This window comes from Heterodontus francisci, chromosome 13, assembly GCF_036365525.1.
Source record: "Heterodontus francisci isolate sHetFra1 chromosome 13, sHetFra1.hap1, whole genome shotgun sequence".
In the NCBI taxonomy this organism is placed as follows: Eukaryota; Metazoa; Chordata; class Chondrichthyes; order Heterodontiformes; family Heterodontidae; genus Heterodontus; species Heterodontus francisci.
The window spans coordinates 22,985,301-23,001,866 of record NC_090383.1 but is presented as its reverse complement, the minus strand read 5'-3'; the positions used below and the strand labels follow the sequence as shown (position 1 = coordinate 23,001,866).

The 16,566-nt window shown below is 44.0% G+C and overlaps 1 protein-coding gene across 3 annotated transcripts in view; it reads left to right on the top strand.

Annotated features, from left to right (window-relative positions):
- acss1 (acyl-CoA synthetase short chain family member 1) overlaps positions 1 to 16,566 on the top strand; it is a 90,751-nt gene that overhangs the window by 34,442 nt on the left and 39,743 nt on the right. For all 3 annotated transcript variants that reach the window (XM_068045760.1, XM_068045761.1, XM_068045759.1), the window contains 3 exons: positions 1,216 to 1,363; positions 14,705 to 14,842; positions 15,420 to 15,512. In XM_068045760.1, coding sequence (XP_067901861.1) covers positions 1,216 to 1,363; positions 14,705 to 14,842; positions 15,420 to 15,512 — 379 coding nt within the window. The remainder of the gene's footprint in view (positions 1 to 1,215; positions 1,364 to 14,704; positions 14,843 to 15,419; positions 15,513 to 16,566) is intronic.

The window sequence follows — 16,566 nt, the reverse complement described above, 5'->3', positions numbered from 1 at the left end:
TATGCATTTGTGTGCCACCAACTGCAAGATTTGCAAATGCCTCCAGATGAGCCCCGGAAGGATCCAGAGGCAAAAATGTTGAGGGCAGTGGTAACTTTGACAGCCACAGGGAAAGCATACCCATCAGATCCAGCTGACAGCAGGTCTTGTTCCAGATGGCTGTAAATGCTGTCACCACCTGACGAGACACCCTGAGCCCCCTGAGACACTGGTGTTCCAACGTGTCGAGAAGGCTCATCCACTGCCTGTAGACCCAATGTGCTGAGTATGGTCTCCTGTGAGCTGCATCACTCTGCTGCTTCTCTCTTTCCTGTGGAGCTGCAGGTCTGTGAGCAGCAGGCTGTTGCTGCTGCAGGTCCTGTTACACCTGGTGCTGCTGATGCTCCTGGTGTATCGTCTGCTGCTGCTGCTGCATCTCTTGCTGCTGATGGTGCTCTTACTACTACTGGTGGTCATCTTGGTCCTCGTCTGAGGTTCAAAGTAACACTGCATAGGCGACACCCATGCTAATGTGATAGATCAGACGTCCAAACCTCCAAACTGTAGATGGCACCTTCAATGTGTGTAAAGTAACCTTACAGTACTAGTACTGTGAATAAACCATTTTCTGCAAGCAGGTAAGAAAGCAGCTGTGAATACTCAATCCTAGTTGGCATATTACCCTGTCATGGCTTCAGCCCTTCAGTTGCCACTTTCTTATGCCCTGCTCTCACTGGCAAGTTTCAGGAAGCCCAGGAAACCCGTGGAGCCAAAGTTAAACTCCAAAACTTGTGTTAATATCACTGTTACTATTTACATATTGAAATTGACAACTCGCCTCTCCCTGAGGGGTGTTGCTCACATGTGGCCCAATGCGCTGCTTTTAAATGCGGAATTGGTGTGTTGGAGCCAGCTTACTGACGCATTGCATTTTTTGGGGATTTCGTCCCCATCCGCAACCAAAACCTTCACACTCACCCTCATTAAAATTCCCTGCAATGTGTTTCAAAGAACTTTCTAGCTCAATTCTTTTAATAGATGTTTTCACCCATTCAGCAGAGGGAAAAATGTCATACATATGCATGAACTGTTTGTAAGTCAATATCCTAGGGTGTATCTTCAAGGCCTTAGTGTTGTTTCTTACCTGTAAAGTGTTTTTTAAAGTAAAGTCATGTAATGTTGTTGCTGTTTGAGCTTCTAACATGTAAGATATAACCTATAAATGTTATCTTTCAGTATGTCTTCGATTATCAAGAAGGTGATATTCACTGCTGTGTGGCTGATATTGGCTGGATTACGGGACACAGTTATGTGGTCTACGGCCCACTGTGCAATGGTGGCACTACCGTGCTATTTGAGAGCACTCCTATCTACCCAGATCCAGGTAAGCAGATCAAGGATTATCATAAAAAATACTGCATACAACTGTTAGTGCTCCCTATGATTGTTGGTACACAGAAGGGAAATAAATGTCACTGGGGGATTCGGGACAGGAGGAGTTGTGTGATTTTAGCTTGTTTCTGGCAGGAAGGTGCTGGTTTCAGTTAGATTCCTGCAACTTTCCCAATCAGGTCAGAGTTAAAATTGCAGTCAGGGTCCGATGACCTCATAAGGCCCTGATCTGCTTATTTAAAGTAAGACCCTGCCAGCATCAGGCTGTGCCTTTGTTGTCTGTTCCAAATAGGTTAAAATGGAAGACGGCAGGACTCAAGCGGGACATTGGCAGGTAAATCACTGGATTGATTTACATGCTCACCTCACCTCCTTGGTTTCCACTGGCTAGAATGGGTTAAAACCAACTCTACTTTGCTTTTTCGACACCATTGCATAAAACCCAGCTCTAAAATGCGAAATACACTCTTAGCTGTGTTAGTACAGCACAGTTCTGCCTTCTTGGGGAGTGACTGTTCAATGTCTGGGATACATTTAGGCGTTTATAGTCAAAGTTATGGGAAAATTGTGGGAGATTGTGTCAATAGATGCAGGGAGTTTTCCCTCATTTCTTGTAGAAAAAGTGGCAGCTATTGTGGATATATATTGGTTCTCTTTTGCTATATCTGATTGTTAAATTGTTTAATATTGTTTCTGAATCACCTATCCTTCCCACTCACCGCTGGGACTGTTTTAAATGCAGCCCCAAGTTCACACTGATATTCTTACACACTCCCAGTTTATGCTGGCACTTTCCCCCCAATCCTTCCAAGTTTACCTTGGCACTGTGTATCTCTCTCCTCCTGCTCCCAGCTCCCTGCTTCACCACTTCTCCTGGCTCCCACCTGAAACTAATGCTTCTCCCGGGGAATTGAATGCTGCTGTGGATACTGTAGGCTGGGGCTTCCTGATGCAACAAATACAATGGTGAGATCAATGACCACAGTGCATAGAATCCAATCCCGGGCACTGGTGATGTTGAGGGGTAAGTTGGGGGTGTGGGTGTGGGTGGGATGTGGGGAGCAGTATGAAGTTTCCAGGATGGCACAGTTTCAGTGGATTCTGTTAAACCTAAGATGGCAATCTTCCTGAGCCCTGCTCATGAGAGGCCTGTTAGTAAAGCAGTGCAGTGTGTGTGTGTCTCTCTCTCTCTATACTGTGGAGGCTGGAAATCTGAAATAAAAACAGAAAATGCTGGAAAAACTCAGCAGGTCAGGCAGCATCTGTGGAGAGAGAAACAGAGTTAATGGCCGGAATTTTACGCTCCCTGCAGGAGCGGGCTGGAGGCAGGGGGATAAAATTGAGTGGGAGATGGGGCGTGCCGTTCCCGTCGCCTTCCCACCCCTGCTGCAAATTTAGCCAATTATTGTACTAAATCCACAGATTAAGGTACTATGATCAAAGTTCCAGGAAATTTACCATGTTTTATAGTGTTACAGTCATTTATTAACTTTTGTTATGGGACAACTTGTTTAAATATATCCAACCAAAATGCTTTTTTGAACCTGTAAAATGCAGTCTACTCTTAATTCAAGGTTGCTTAATTCACAATGATCTGTTAATCCAAATTTTGTACTACTAAATCCCACTTTGCTTTTTTATTCACATTGCATAATTTGAATTATTGGATAATGCAAAATTTTTAGCACAATATGATGACTTAGTATCACCAAGATAGGCTGTCAATAAATCATGAAATGTTAAGAGTTTGTTCTCAAATCGACATGTATCCGTGAGAAGGTGGTGGTGGGCTTTCTTCTTGGACTGCTGCGCAGACATTAGCAAACCAGTTGGGATTTTACTGACAATCTGACAGCTTCATGGTCACATTTACTGATACAGCACCTAAAATGCCCACGTTTAAATCAAGCATCCGTTTAAATTGGCCATATAGAGCAAAACATTTTCCGTTATAGTGTTATGACCGAGGCGGGAAGAGTGCACTGTTAATTTAGTCCCACTTCTCCACAGGTCACAACATATCAATAAATTTTCCGACTTACCGAAACAGTCAATGAGATACTCTATTTTTCCACAGAATAAAGCACAACAACCAGGTTTCTTTAATAAACAACAACATTATTTGTTTATTATAAACCACGTCTTAACCAATAATGAAATAAACATATATGCAAATTGGAATATTAAAGCCCCTAAATTTTATCCTAGCCCACACACACTCACATACACAACAGGTTAACTGGAAAAAAAGGATCTTTTGTATCCAGCTGTTACAAAAAAAATGGATTAAACAAAAAAATTTATACTGAAGAGTAGAGATGGAAGCCCTTTGTTTTGGAAGACGTCCTGAAGTCAAATAGGTGGCTGCCACTAGGAATCTTTCCAGGCGATGTTGAGGAACAGTCTGTTTGAATAGGCGTTCAAAGAAATCCAACGACAGAAGGCTTCATATAGGTCTTACATTAGGTGTGCAGCAGTAAAGGTTTCAGTTCTCACACATTCGATGCAAACTTCTTTTAAAGATGCAAGGTTTCTGCAAACATTCAGGATTTCTTCAAAGAGAGGAGGCAACAGTACAACATCATACAGGATTTTTCTTTTCAAGAGCAGGGGCTCTCCTGGCAGGTACAAACTCCAGCTGCCTCTTCTGGTCCAAAATTCAGCTGGCTTTTAACAGTTCAAAATGAAATCAACTTTCCAGGCAAGTCCTGTAATAATCATAAATTCTGTCTTGTCACAACAAAATCCCCTGCTGTGTTTACTTGAAATCATGTGCCTTCCAGTAAAAACTTGTTTACTGGTCAACATTTTGTTGAACTTCCCTTTAAAAAACACTCACAACTTTCAACAATCTCCAGATGATCCAATGTCCATGAAATCCTTTTCAGTTTTTAAAAATATAAATGATCAAGTTTTAACAAAATTGGAAGCCTTCGTGACGATAGTCAGTTGCAAAGATGTTGTTTGCAGTGTGATAAACATGCCAGTTATTTGAGACAGATGTTCAGAGAGTAGTTCACACACACCTCTTGTATATTTAAGTGGTAAGCTCTGTGATAGCACTCTTGTCTCTGCGCTAGAAGGTTGTGCGTTCAAACCTCGCTCCAGAGACTTCAGCACAAAATCTTGACTGATGCTCCAGTGCAGTACTGAGAGAGTACTTCATGGCCAGAATTACCATCTTTCAGATGAGATGTTAAACCAAGGTGCCATCTGCCCCTTCAGGTGGGCATAAAAGATCTCATGGCACTATTTCAAAGAAGAGCAGGGATATTCTCTCTGGTATGCTGTCCAACAACATCCTTCAAACAACATCACTGAAAGCAGATCATCTGGTCATTATTTCATGCTGTTTGTGGGACCTTTCTGTTCACAAATTTGCTGCCATGTTTCCTACACTACAACAGTGACTACTCTTCAAAAAGTACTTCATTGGCTGTAAAGTGCTTTGGGATGTCCCAAGGTCATGAGAGGTATTATATAAATGCAAATTCTTTCTTCTTTTCTCTGCTCTGGTACAACTGCCACATTACAACTTTACCCCACTTAATATCGCTTAGTTTTCAGCTTTCTTGATTACACCTTTCTAACTAGGGGATGATCTAAAATATCCAAAATCATTATACGCTTCTGCAAAATAATAATCTCGATTGATGAAATTTTTATATCTGTGGACAGTTCATTGATATGTCAATAATTTCTTTTGAATGTCACAAGTGTTACAGATGGAGGAGATAAAACCCCATCCAGCGGGTAGAGCGGGCAAATCACGTTAGCCCTAATATGCCTGCTATAAGTGATGGGAACTATACCAGCTTTTTATTTGCAAATTATCTTAGACTAAATTCAAATTCTCAAACTGCTATGGTGGGAGTTGAATTCATTTTATTTGGCCTTTGGGTTGCTGTAACCACACAAGTGCACTATAAAATCTTAGCATCTTACAGCACAAAAAGAGGCCATTTGACCCATTGTGCCTGTGTCAGCTTTTAGAAGAGCTATTCAATTATTTCTACTCCAGTGGCTGTCTTTCCACTGCCCTTTTCAAATATATATCCTGTTCCGTTTTGAAAGTTACTATTGAATTTGCTTCCACTACTCTCAAGGCAGTGCATTCCAGATCATGAGAACTCGCTGTGTAAAAAATAATTCTTCTCAGTTCCACGCTGGTTCTCTTGCCATTTACCTTAAATGTGTCCTTTGGTTACCGACCCACTCCACAGAACTGTTTCATTGAATGATATAGCGCAGAAGAAGGTCATTTGGCCCATTGTGCCTGGCTCTTTGAAAGAACTATCCAAATTGCCCCGTCCTCAGCTATATCTCCACAGCCCTGTCGTTCTTTTTTCCTTTCAAGTATTTATCCAGTTCCCTTTTGAAAATTATTAAATATTTCAGCTAGTGCAGTTCCAGTTTGCACCAACTTGCTGCATAAATGGTTCTCATGTTGCCACTATTTACTCCATCAAAACATTTCATAATTTTGAACACCGATATGAAATCTTCCCTTAACCTTCTCTGCTCCAAGAAGAACTATCCTAGATTCTCTAGTCTCTCCACATAATCAAAGTCCTTCATCCCTAGAAATGTTTCACTGTTTTAAAGCTGTAAATAGAATTGAGAGAAACAGCATTCTGTGGAGCAATCAGTGACATAATGGGACTAATTATACCAAGGCTTCCATCTTATATCTCAGATTTCATTTTGTGGTTGGGCCACTGAGGCAAAGTAAGGAAACAGCCATCATCAGATGAAAGTCAGCCGGAAACAGAGTGTTAAATAAATGAGTCAAAGGGTATAAAAGGAAAGGAAATTCTGTTACACAGAAGCTGAACTGTAAAAACTGGTACAGTGAAGTGTGACAACCTTGGTGACTGAAAGAAAGACAAGGATTGCCAACTCTAAACTGTCAGCATATTTTCTAACCATCAATTCACCTCAGAAATTTTGAGAAATATTTAAAAGAAGAATGACGTTTCATTTAGAAGTTAATGGGTATAAATGAGAAAAAATGGCAAGAGAGATGTAAGAAATAGCAGCAGGAATAGGCTATACAACCCCTTTGGCCTGCTCTGCCATTCAGTAAGATCATGGCAGATCTGTACCTCCACTCCACTTTCCTGCCCTGTTCCCATATACCTCGATTCTCCAAAAATCTAGCAATCTCAGCCTTGAATATTCTCAACAATTGAGCATCCACCACCCTCTTGGTTGAGAATTCCAAAGATTCACAACCTCTGAGTGAAGAAGTTTTCCTCATCTCAGTTCAAAATGGCTAACCCTTTATCTTGAGACTAGACCCCTCTAGGACAAGTATATCCTTCCTTAGGTATAGAGAGTACATAGTACTCCAGGTGTAATCTCACCAAAACTCTGTCCAATTGCAGCAAGACTTCCTTACTGTTGTACTCCAACCTTTTTGCAATAAAGCCAACACAACATTTGCTTTCCTAATTTCTTCCCGTTACTGCATGTTAACTTTTGGTGTTTCATGTACAAGGACACCCAAATCCTTCTGAACACCCAACATTTAATAGCTTCTTACCGGTTACCGGTTTGTCCAGTCTCACCCTCATGCTGTCATCTAAGACCTCTGTGATAGATGACAGGAAGGACTGGGAGGCTCTGCTGTCTGTGGGCTTCACGTCGTATAGCCCAGCATAAAAGGATTTGCTGATCCTTAGTATGTCGGACTGTGAAGATGTTACCGAGCCATCCTCTTCCTTCAGGCTGCTGATCACAGAGCTCTCTGTGTGTATTGTTTGGAAGAAGTAACGCGAGCACACCTCATCCTGCTCAACGGAGCGGACTCTGGACTGGAAGATGATCTTGGAGGCCACCGTGGCAAAGAGCGAGGCCTGCTGGCTCTTCACCTGTTGGCGATCCTCCTTGACCTCGACCCCATCGACTGCAGCCGGAGCAGATTTTGCATTCTTTTCTGGAGTCGTGACATTTCCATCTGTCTCTCTCTCGCCCTCTGAACACCTTTGAAGATAAAGAACCTCTTGATGTTCTCCTTGATCACCTCCCACCAGTGAACTGGAGACTCAAAGAGGGGTTTCACGGTCCTCCAACCTTTGTAATCCCTTTTGAGTTCCTCAACGTTCTCTGGGGTTAGCAATGTAGCATTGAGCTTCCATGTCCCCCTGCCAACCTGCTGGTCGTCCTGTAAGTGACAGTCGGCCAGTAAGAGGCAATGGTCGGAGAAGAACACCAGCTTGACGTCGGTGGATCCAACCGTGACAGCACGGGACACAAACAGGAAGTCAATCCTGGAACGGGCAGACCTATCCGATCTTGACCAGGTGCATCTACGCTGTGCTTTGTCTGCAGGTTTTCTGACGATGTCACGCAGCTTGGCATCTTTCGCTGTTTCCATTAGGAATCTGGACGTAGCATCCAGTTTGCTGTCGTCACTGGCGGATCGTCCAGCTGCATCGATGATGCAGTTGAAGTCACTGCCTAGAATGACTGGCCTGGACGTCGCCAGCAGCACTGGGAGCTGCTGGAAGACGGTCAGCTGCTCGCTGCATTGAACCGTTGATCAACCAGAGCGGAGCATTGTTGTACATTACGTCAACTACGAGGAGGCGAATGCCCACCACCTCCTTAACTTTGGAGATGGTGAAGTTACCTCCCTGCAGCAGAATACCCAGGCCGGAGGAACGGAAATCATTACCCCCTGACCAGATCGATGGCCCTTGGGACCACCATCGCAACCATTGCCTGTAGGTGCTGAGGTGTGATATTCCACACTCCTGCAGAAAGAGTAGGTCGGCTTTGACCTTTGGCGAGGTAATCCAAGGTTGAAACACATTGCATAGTGGATTTAATGCTGCGCATGTTAATTGAAGCAATCTTTATACCCATTTGTAAGTTAGTTGTTTCTTCCCGCACCATTTGTCCTTGCTAATCCCAGTCCTTCGGTACGTTCCTGCATACCCATAGTGTACGCAAGCTGTTTCACGTTCATTGGGCTCAGAAACCCCTCCTCGTTTCTCATGCAGGGTTTGTTCCGCTGGGGTGACATTGTGGGGGGTGGGGTGGTGGTGGTCTTGTAGGCAGCAAGGCTTGGGCTGCCCTCTGCTGTTGGTGTCTTTCCCCTCTGTTCCTCCTTGAAGACATCACTGCTCCCGGCTTCCCGGAGCTGGAGTGCGCCCGACGCTTCTCTGCTCTCGGTGTCCCGGAGCTGGAATGTGCTGGGCATGTCGCTAGGTTCAGCACTTTGGGTTGGGGGCACACTGGGCCCATCACAGCTTCCAGTTCACCGGAACTGGGGGCTTTATCTTCCAGCTCTTTTGAGTTCTGTCGCTTCTTTTGCAGGTGCCGTTGTTGCAGCCCTTCCTTGTCCAGTGAGGAGGAGTTGCCATAGTCTGTCTCAGATGGTAGCCTCCTCTTGCCACTGGTTTGGGGGGTGGCCTGTTCCTTTTTTGGAGGTTTTTTCTTTGTGGTTTTCCTTTGTACCACTTGCCACTGACCTGTTTGTCCATTTGCTGCCTCCTCCTCCATGGATTCTGTCTGTAGAGAAGGGGTTTCCGAACACTGGGTAGGTGTTGGGTGGCTGGTTGCAGCTGCCTCCCCTTTTCCTTCTCAGGTAGACTTTCCTTGCTGCGGAGAGGGTTGCTTGTCTCCTTCCCAGCACCAGACGCATTCGCCGTTCTTTCTCCCGGCCTTTCCTTGGACCTTGCCACCTGAGCATAACTGAGGCAGCGTTTGAGGCAGGTTTTGTAGAGGTGGCCTGCCGCACCACACAGGTTGCAGCACTTACTGTACTTACAGTCCTTGGTCTGTTGGCCTTCCTTCTTGCGGTTCTTGCAGGCGACTGTGCTGCAGTTGGCTGCCACATGACCAGATTTGCCACAGGTGTGACAAACTCTGGGCTGCCCCACATAGACCAAGAAGCCTCAACTTCCCCCGAAAATGAAGCTGGAGGGAGGATGGATGATGGCTCCGTTGGCATCGACCTTCAAAGTCACCTTGACCTGCTGCTTGCTGGTCCAAATCCCAAATGGGTCCTTGACATCAGTGCTGCTGCCGGCCACCTCGACGTCCCTGGCGAGGAAGGTGAGTACATCCACAACAGGAACATGGGGGTTATAGAGGTGAATTGTCACCACCCGGTCACATTGTGACAGCAGCGTGAAGAGTGGCTCCACTGTCAGGTTCAACAACGGAGCCTGGTTTCCCTTCTCCTTGAACACCTTCAGGAGCGGCGGCACAGTGGCGCAGTGGTTAGCACCGCAACCTCACAGCTCCAGCGACCTGGGTTCAATTCTGGGTACTGCCTGTGTGGAGTTTGCAAGTTCTCCCTGTGTCTGCGTGGGTTTCCTCCTGGTGCTCCAGTTTCCTCCCACAGCCAAAGACTTGCAGGTTGATCGGTAAATTGGCCATTATAAATTGCCCCTAGTATAGGTAGGTGGTAGGGGAATATAGGGACAGGTGGGGATGTGGTAGGAATATGGGATTAGTGTAGTTTTAGTATAAATGGGTGGTTGATGGTCGGCACAGACTCGGTGGGCCGAAGGGCCTGTTTCAGTGCTGTATCTCTAAATAAATAAAAATAAATAAACTTGATGCATCCCGCCACATTATTGAATGTCACGTCAAAATATCCACTGCCGGGGAGGTCCTGCAGGCAGAAGATGTCTGCAGCTTGGAATCCACAGCAATCAATAAGGATTTTCTTAATGAAGAAGGTACAGTCAACCGGTGCACCTCCTTCCTTATCCTTCACCACTACCCGAATGGTGTTACACACTCCCTGGCCTGAAGCTCTAGAATTAGTTACAGCCATTTTACTCGCTGCACTTCCCCCTTTCCCAATCTATTGCCGTTGAAATAATAATCTGCCTCTCTATTTTTGACACCAATGTGGATAACTTCACGTTTATCTACATTATACTGCATCTGCCATGTATTTGCCTACTCACTCAACCTGTCCAAATCACAGTGGAGCTTCTCTGCATCCTCTTCACAGCTCACACTCCCACCCAGCTTTGTGTCATCTGCAAACTTGGATATATTACATTTAAATCCCTCAGCTATATCATTCATATATATTGTGAATAGCTGGGGTCCTAGCACTGATCCCTGCGGTACCCCACTTCCTGCCACTCAGAAAAAGACCCATTTATTCCTACTCTTTGTTTCCTGTCTGAAAACCAGTTCTCTATGCATGTCAGTACCTTACCCCCCAATCCCATGTGCTTTAATTTTGCATGCTAATCCCTTACCGAAAGCCTTCTGAAAGTCCAAGTACACCACATCCACGGGTTCTCCCTTATCTATTCTACTAGTTACATCCTCAAAAAATTCCAGTAGATTTGTCAAGCATGATTTCCCTTTCATAAATCCATGTTGATTTTGTCCGACCATGTCATTGTTTTCCAAGTGCTCTGCTATTACACCTTTTATAATGGACTCTAGCATTTTCCCCACTACTGATGTCAGGCTAACCATATGATTATAATTCCCTGTTTTCTCTCTGCTTCCTTTTTTTAAATAGTGGGGTTACATTAGCTACCCTCCAATCCGTTGGAACTGTTCCAGTGTCTATAGAATTTTGAAAAATGACAATCAATGCATCTACTATTTCTAGGGCTACTTCCTTAAGCACTCTGGGATGTAGATTATCAGGCCCTCGGGATTTATCGGCCTTCAATCCCATCAATTTTCCTAACACTATTTCCCTACTAATACTGATTTCATACAGTTCGTCCTTCGCACTAGACCCTATGTTCCCCAACATTTCTGGGAGGTAATTTGTGTCCTCCTTTGTGAAGACAGAACCAAAATATGTATTTATTTGGTCTGCCATTTCTTTGTTTCCCATTATGAATTCCCCTGTTTCTGACTGTAAGGGACCCACATTTGTCTTCACTAATCTTTTTCTCTTCACATATCTATAGAAGCTTTTACAGTCAGTTTTTATGTTCTCTGTAAGCTTACTCTCATACTATATTTTTCCCTTCTTAATCAATCCCTTTGTCCTCCTTTGCTGAATTCTAAACTGCTCCCAATCCTCAGGTTTGCTGCTTGTTCTGGCCATTTTATATTTCTCCTCCTTGGATCTAATACTATCCAAAATTTCTTTTGTAAGCCACAGTTGAGCCACCCTTCCTGTTTTATTTTTGCACCAGACAGGAATGAACAATTGTTGTAATTCATCCATGCGCTCTTTAAATGCTAGCCATTGCCTATCCACTGTCAACCCTTTAAGTAACGTTCGCCAATCTATCATTGCCAACTCGCGCCTCATACCTTCATAGTTTCCTTTATTTAGATTCAGGACACTAGTCTCGGAATCAACTCTCTCACTGTCCATCTTAATGAATAATTACTTCATGTTATGGTCGCTCTTCCCCAAGGGACCCCGCACAACAAGATTGTTAACTAATCCTTTCTCATTACACAATACCCAGTCTAGGATGGCCTGTTCTCGAGTTGGCTCCTCAATGTATAGGTCCAAAAAACCATCACGTACACACTCCAGGAATTCCTCCTCTGCAGTATTATTGCTAATTTGGTTTGCCTTATCGAATGCCTTTTGAAAATCCAAATATACTACAGCCACTAGACCCCTTTATTTATTTTGCTAGCTACATCCCCAAAAAACTCACATATTTGTCAAACATGATTTCCTTTTCACAAAACTATATTGACTCTTCCTAATCATATGATATTCGAAGTGCCCTGTTACCACTTCCTTAGTAATGGATTCCAGCATTTTCCCAATAATTAATGTCAGGCCAACTGGCCTGTATTTCTTGTTTTCTTTCTCTCTCCTTTCGAGAATAGCAGTAGAGCCCTAACAAATTCATGGTCAGATTTTACAAACTTCATAGTCACAGCATTTTAAGAATTGTGAATTTCACAATTTCACACATTTAAATCATAAGTTTCACAGTGTTGCAACAAACCATGAAAATGATCTATTTAAAAAAAAGACAAAGGTTTCTGGTTTCAAATAGCATTTATTGTACACTCAGAAAAGCTGACTATACAGGTCACTCACTGAAGTGAGTGGTTGAATGTGAGCATGGAGCAACTTGTAACTGTCTCTCTCTTCATTCATTGTCTCTGTGCTGTGATCACTTGTCCGTGTTTAGACATAGCTCTTTGCGCGTCCACAGAGTCTGTTGGAATTGTCAGACAGTGCCGTGTGAGCCCTGCAAGGTGGGGCATTCTGCATTCCACAGAGTTAATCTCCTTGCAATGTGTAGCAAAAACGTTTGGTAGATTGCCCTGTCGTGGTTTATTTGCACTTGGCAAGCATCCATCATCTTGCACATTACATTGAATGAATACCTGCAGTATTTTGTGATCAAGTTTTTCCATTGGTATATTGCAATTACAAAAGCATCCACGAGTTCCATTGTAACCAACTGACTACTTTCTGAGCTCTCTGTCGACTTTTTAGCAATCGGCGAGTTCTGCCTTGTGTCAATCAGTAAAACGCGCGAAGATCGCAAAATGGAGGACCATGAGATTTCATGGAGGACCCGAGATTACACAGTCAGTGACGTATTTTTGACGCCTGTGAATTTGGTAGCGTGTTAAATAGTGGTGTTACATTTGCTACCTTCCATTCCATTGGGACTGTTCCAGAATCTAGGCAATTTTAGAGGAATCAACGTAACCACAGGCTGGAATTTTACGTCTCCCCAAACAGCGTGTTGGTGGCGGGGGTGAGGGAGGCGTAAAATGGAGTGGGAGGCTCGGGGGCCCTTCCCGACCCGCTCCCACCTCCGCCGCCATTTTATGCGGAGCGGCGGCGGCACGAACCGGCCTGCTCCTGGCCATTCCAAGCCCTTAAGTGGCCAGTTAATGTCTACTTATGGCCTCTGCCCCCGCCACAGGGATATTATCCTTGGCCGGTGGGGCAGTCCAGGCCTGAGAAAAGCCGCCTGAGAAAAGCAGGTGGCTTTCTGATGGCCTCGGTGGGGGGGGTGGGGGGGGGGTTGGTTGGGGTGGTGGGCCCTCATGATCAGGCACCCTGTGCCCAACAGAGGGCTGCCCCAACCACCCCCTACACCCAACACACCCCTCCACCGTCTCCCTAATCAACCATCCTTGCCTTGCCGGGGCCCGACCAATCACCCCCGACGACGCCCCAAAAAACGTATCTTTTCCCGGGGCCTTCCTTCCTCTTCTTCTCAAAGCAGGGTTGCAGTCCCAGCAGTGGCCACCACTCCCGGTGGCGCTGCTGGGACTAAAAGCTGCTGGCCTGCTGATTGGCCGGCAGCCTTATTAGGTGGGACTTCCTGTCTCAATGAGGTGAAAGTCCCGCCTCAGACCAGTTAAAGGCCTGGGGATCTTAAAATGTGCTCTGGATCCCCAGGCCAGGCAGAGGTGGATTTGCCACTGACTTTTCAGTCAGTGGACAGCGGTGGTCTGCCGAGGGTAAAATTCAGCCCCTTGTCTCTGTAGTCATCCCTTTTAGAACCTAGTATGTAGGTTAACGGGCCTGGGGATTTGTCGGCTTTTAGTTCCATTAATTCCTCCAGGACTTTTTCTTTCCTAATATTAATTACTTTAAGTTCCTCACTCTCATTAGACCTTTGGTTCCCTGCTATTTCTGTTTTTTTTGGTCTCTTCTACTGCGAAGGCAGATAGAAAGTATTTGTTTAACATCTCTGTCATTTCCTTATTCCCCATTATAAATTCTCCTATCTCAGCCTCTAAGGGACCCATATTTACTTTCATTACTCACTTCTTAAATACTTGTAGAAGCACTTACAATCTGTTTTTATACTTCCTAATTATTTACTCACTTATTCTATTTTCCCTCTCTTTATAAATTTTTTGTTATCCTTTGCTGGTTTCGAGAACTCTCCCAATCTTCAAGCTTACTACTGTTATTGGTAATATTACAAGCCTCTTCTTTTAATCTAATAACCGTAACCCTTTTAGTTAGTCACAGAGGGATCACTTTTCTCATGGAGTTTTATTGGAATACATATTCATTGGGAATTATGAAACATTTCTTTAAATGTTTGTTATTATCTACTGTCATACCTTTTAATCTAATTTTCCAATTTACCTTGGCCAATTCGCCCCTGCAAACCTATGCAATTGGGTTTATTTAAGTTTAAGACTCTAGTTTCAGACTTAAATATGTCACTCTCGACCTCAAGGCAAAAGACTGATGTAATTAAGTCCGAAACTGTACTATAATGCTCTAATTAATTAACTAGTTAACAGCTAATTTTTCAGTATATTGACATCAAGCAACCTCATGTAAATAATTGGAGTAGTTTAGATGTATTTTGTTCCTACTTCAGCGAAGTTGAAGTGTGCAATTATCAATCCTCGTTGTGTCTTGTTTATTCAGGCAGATACTGGGAGACTGTGCAGCGGTTAAGAATCAATCAGTTTTATGGAGCTCCAACAGCCATTCGCCTGCTGCTGAATTATGGAGACAGCTGGGTATCCAAGTATGATCGATCGTCCTTGAAAATGCTAGGCACTGGTAAACTTCAGCGATTTCTAAATTAACTGTTCACTTTGAAGAGAGGCCATTATGCCACTCCCCAATTCACTAAAGGAGATGGAGATCAGCCAGGGAACTATAGGCCAATCGTTTCTCTCTCCACAGATGCTGCCAGATCTGCTGAGTATTTCCAGCATTTTCTATTTTTAATACAGGCCAGGGAACTGAACTTTCAATTTGGAGTTTCAAGTCAAACCTAGTCTTGACCCATATTTGCATCTGCCCTTTCCAGAGGGCACTCTTGAACAACTATTCAGGGCAGGAAGAGAAAGGTTCCAGGGAGCGGGGAGTAGATTGACCATTCTCAAGCCACTCCTGTCTTGTGGGTTAAACAAGTGTAGGGATGGGCCATGGGCTACAGCATCTTTCCCTTCTTCCTAATTCAGTATCATAGCACAGATATGTGGGGGTGGGGAATGGGGGGAATAGGACTGATTAAACCAACACTGTGCAGTATGCATTCGGCTCATGGATTCTAGGATCAGTCTTCAATGGGATTAACCCCCAACCCCAAATAACCCTTAATCTACACTGTATGACTATTTTTCTCTTGCAGTGGGGGAACCTATTAACCACGAGGCCTGGAAGTGGTTCTGGAAGGTTGTGGGAGACGGCCGATGTACCCTTGTAGATACTTGGTGGCAGACAGGTGAGGCCTGCTCGGATATGTGTAAAAACTCAGACACTCAGCAAGGTGTGCTAAGAAGATTGTCGACTAAGAGCATCCAACACTGAAATTAGATCAAAACATACCTCCAGCTCTGGCTTCTTGCACATCTCACACTTCCTTCACCTAACATTGGTGGCTGGCCTTTAGCCACCCAAACTCTAAATTCTAGAATTCCCTCCCTAAATCTCTATTCCCTCCACCTTTCCTCTTTTAATACATCCCTTTAAAACTTATCTTTTTGATCAAACTTTTGGTCACCTGTTCTAATAACTCACAGCTTGGTATCAACGTTTATCAGGTCTTGCTCCTGTTAAGCGCCTTCATCCTAATTTTTATGATGTTAAAGGTGCCATATAAATGCATGTTGTTGTTGCAAGAAGATTTCAGTTCTGATTCGGTTATAATAGCTGCCGAACACACTCAAAGCAAGAAAGGGGTCAATATAGACCACCCTTACCTGGTGTTAAAGGGGCAGTAATGGCCTCAAGATATCGTCGAGAGCCTTACCAGTGAAAGGGGCCTACCACTGGGTGTCTAAAGCACCCACCTGATTCAGGCTCAAGTCCCCTTTTAATATAGAAATTGGGGTCAGTCCTTGCACTGCATTGCCAGGCTATATTACATACTCAAGTATGGTGTCTGTTGGCAGTGCTGCTGAAAAGAAGTATGAAGCAAGTCCTCTGATTCAGAGGTGAGTACTACTGACAGGGTCAAGCTGACACAATATTTTATAATTATCCTTGTAAACTGAGGGTTGTAGATTCCGTGGGTTTCTTAAATAATATGGTAATCACAAAGTTCAGTAAACACATATGACTGTGATGGTTTTGATATTCCAAAATGAATAACCTAATCCTACTTTAGCCCTTTCATTCCCAGGACCTTGGAACTACAGAACTCCTATTTCCCTTAGTTCTCTCTTTCTGCTACTGGCCTTTAAAAGTCAAGCTTGGTAGTATTTTTCACTGTTTCTTAATTTGCCTATACTTTTCATCTTTGATCGTGTCCTGTACTATGGGCTTAAGTCCTTCAT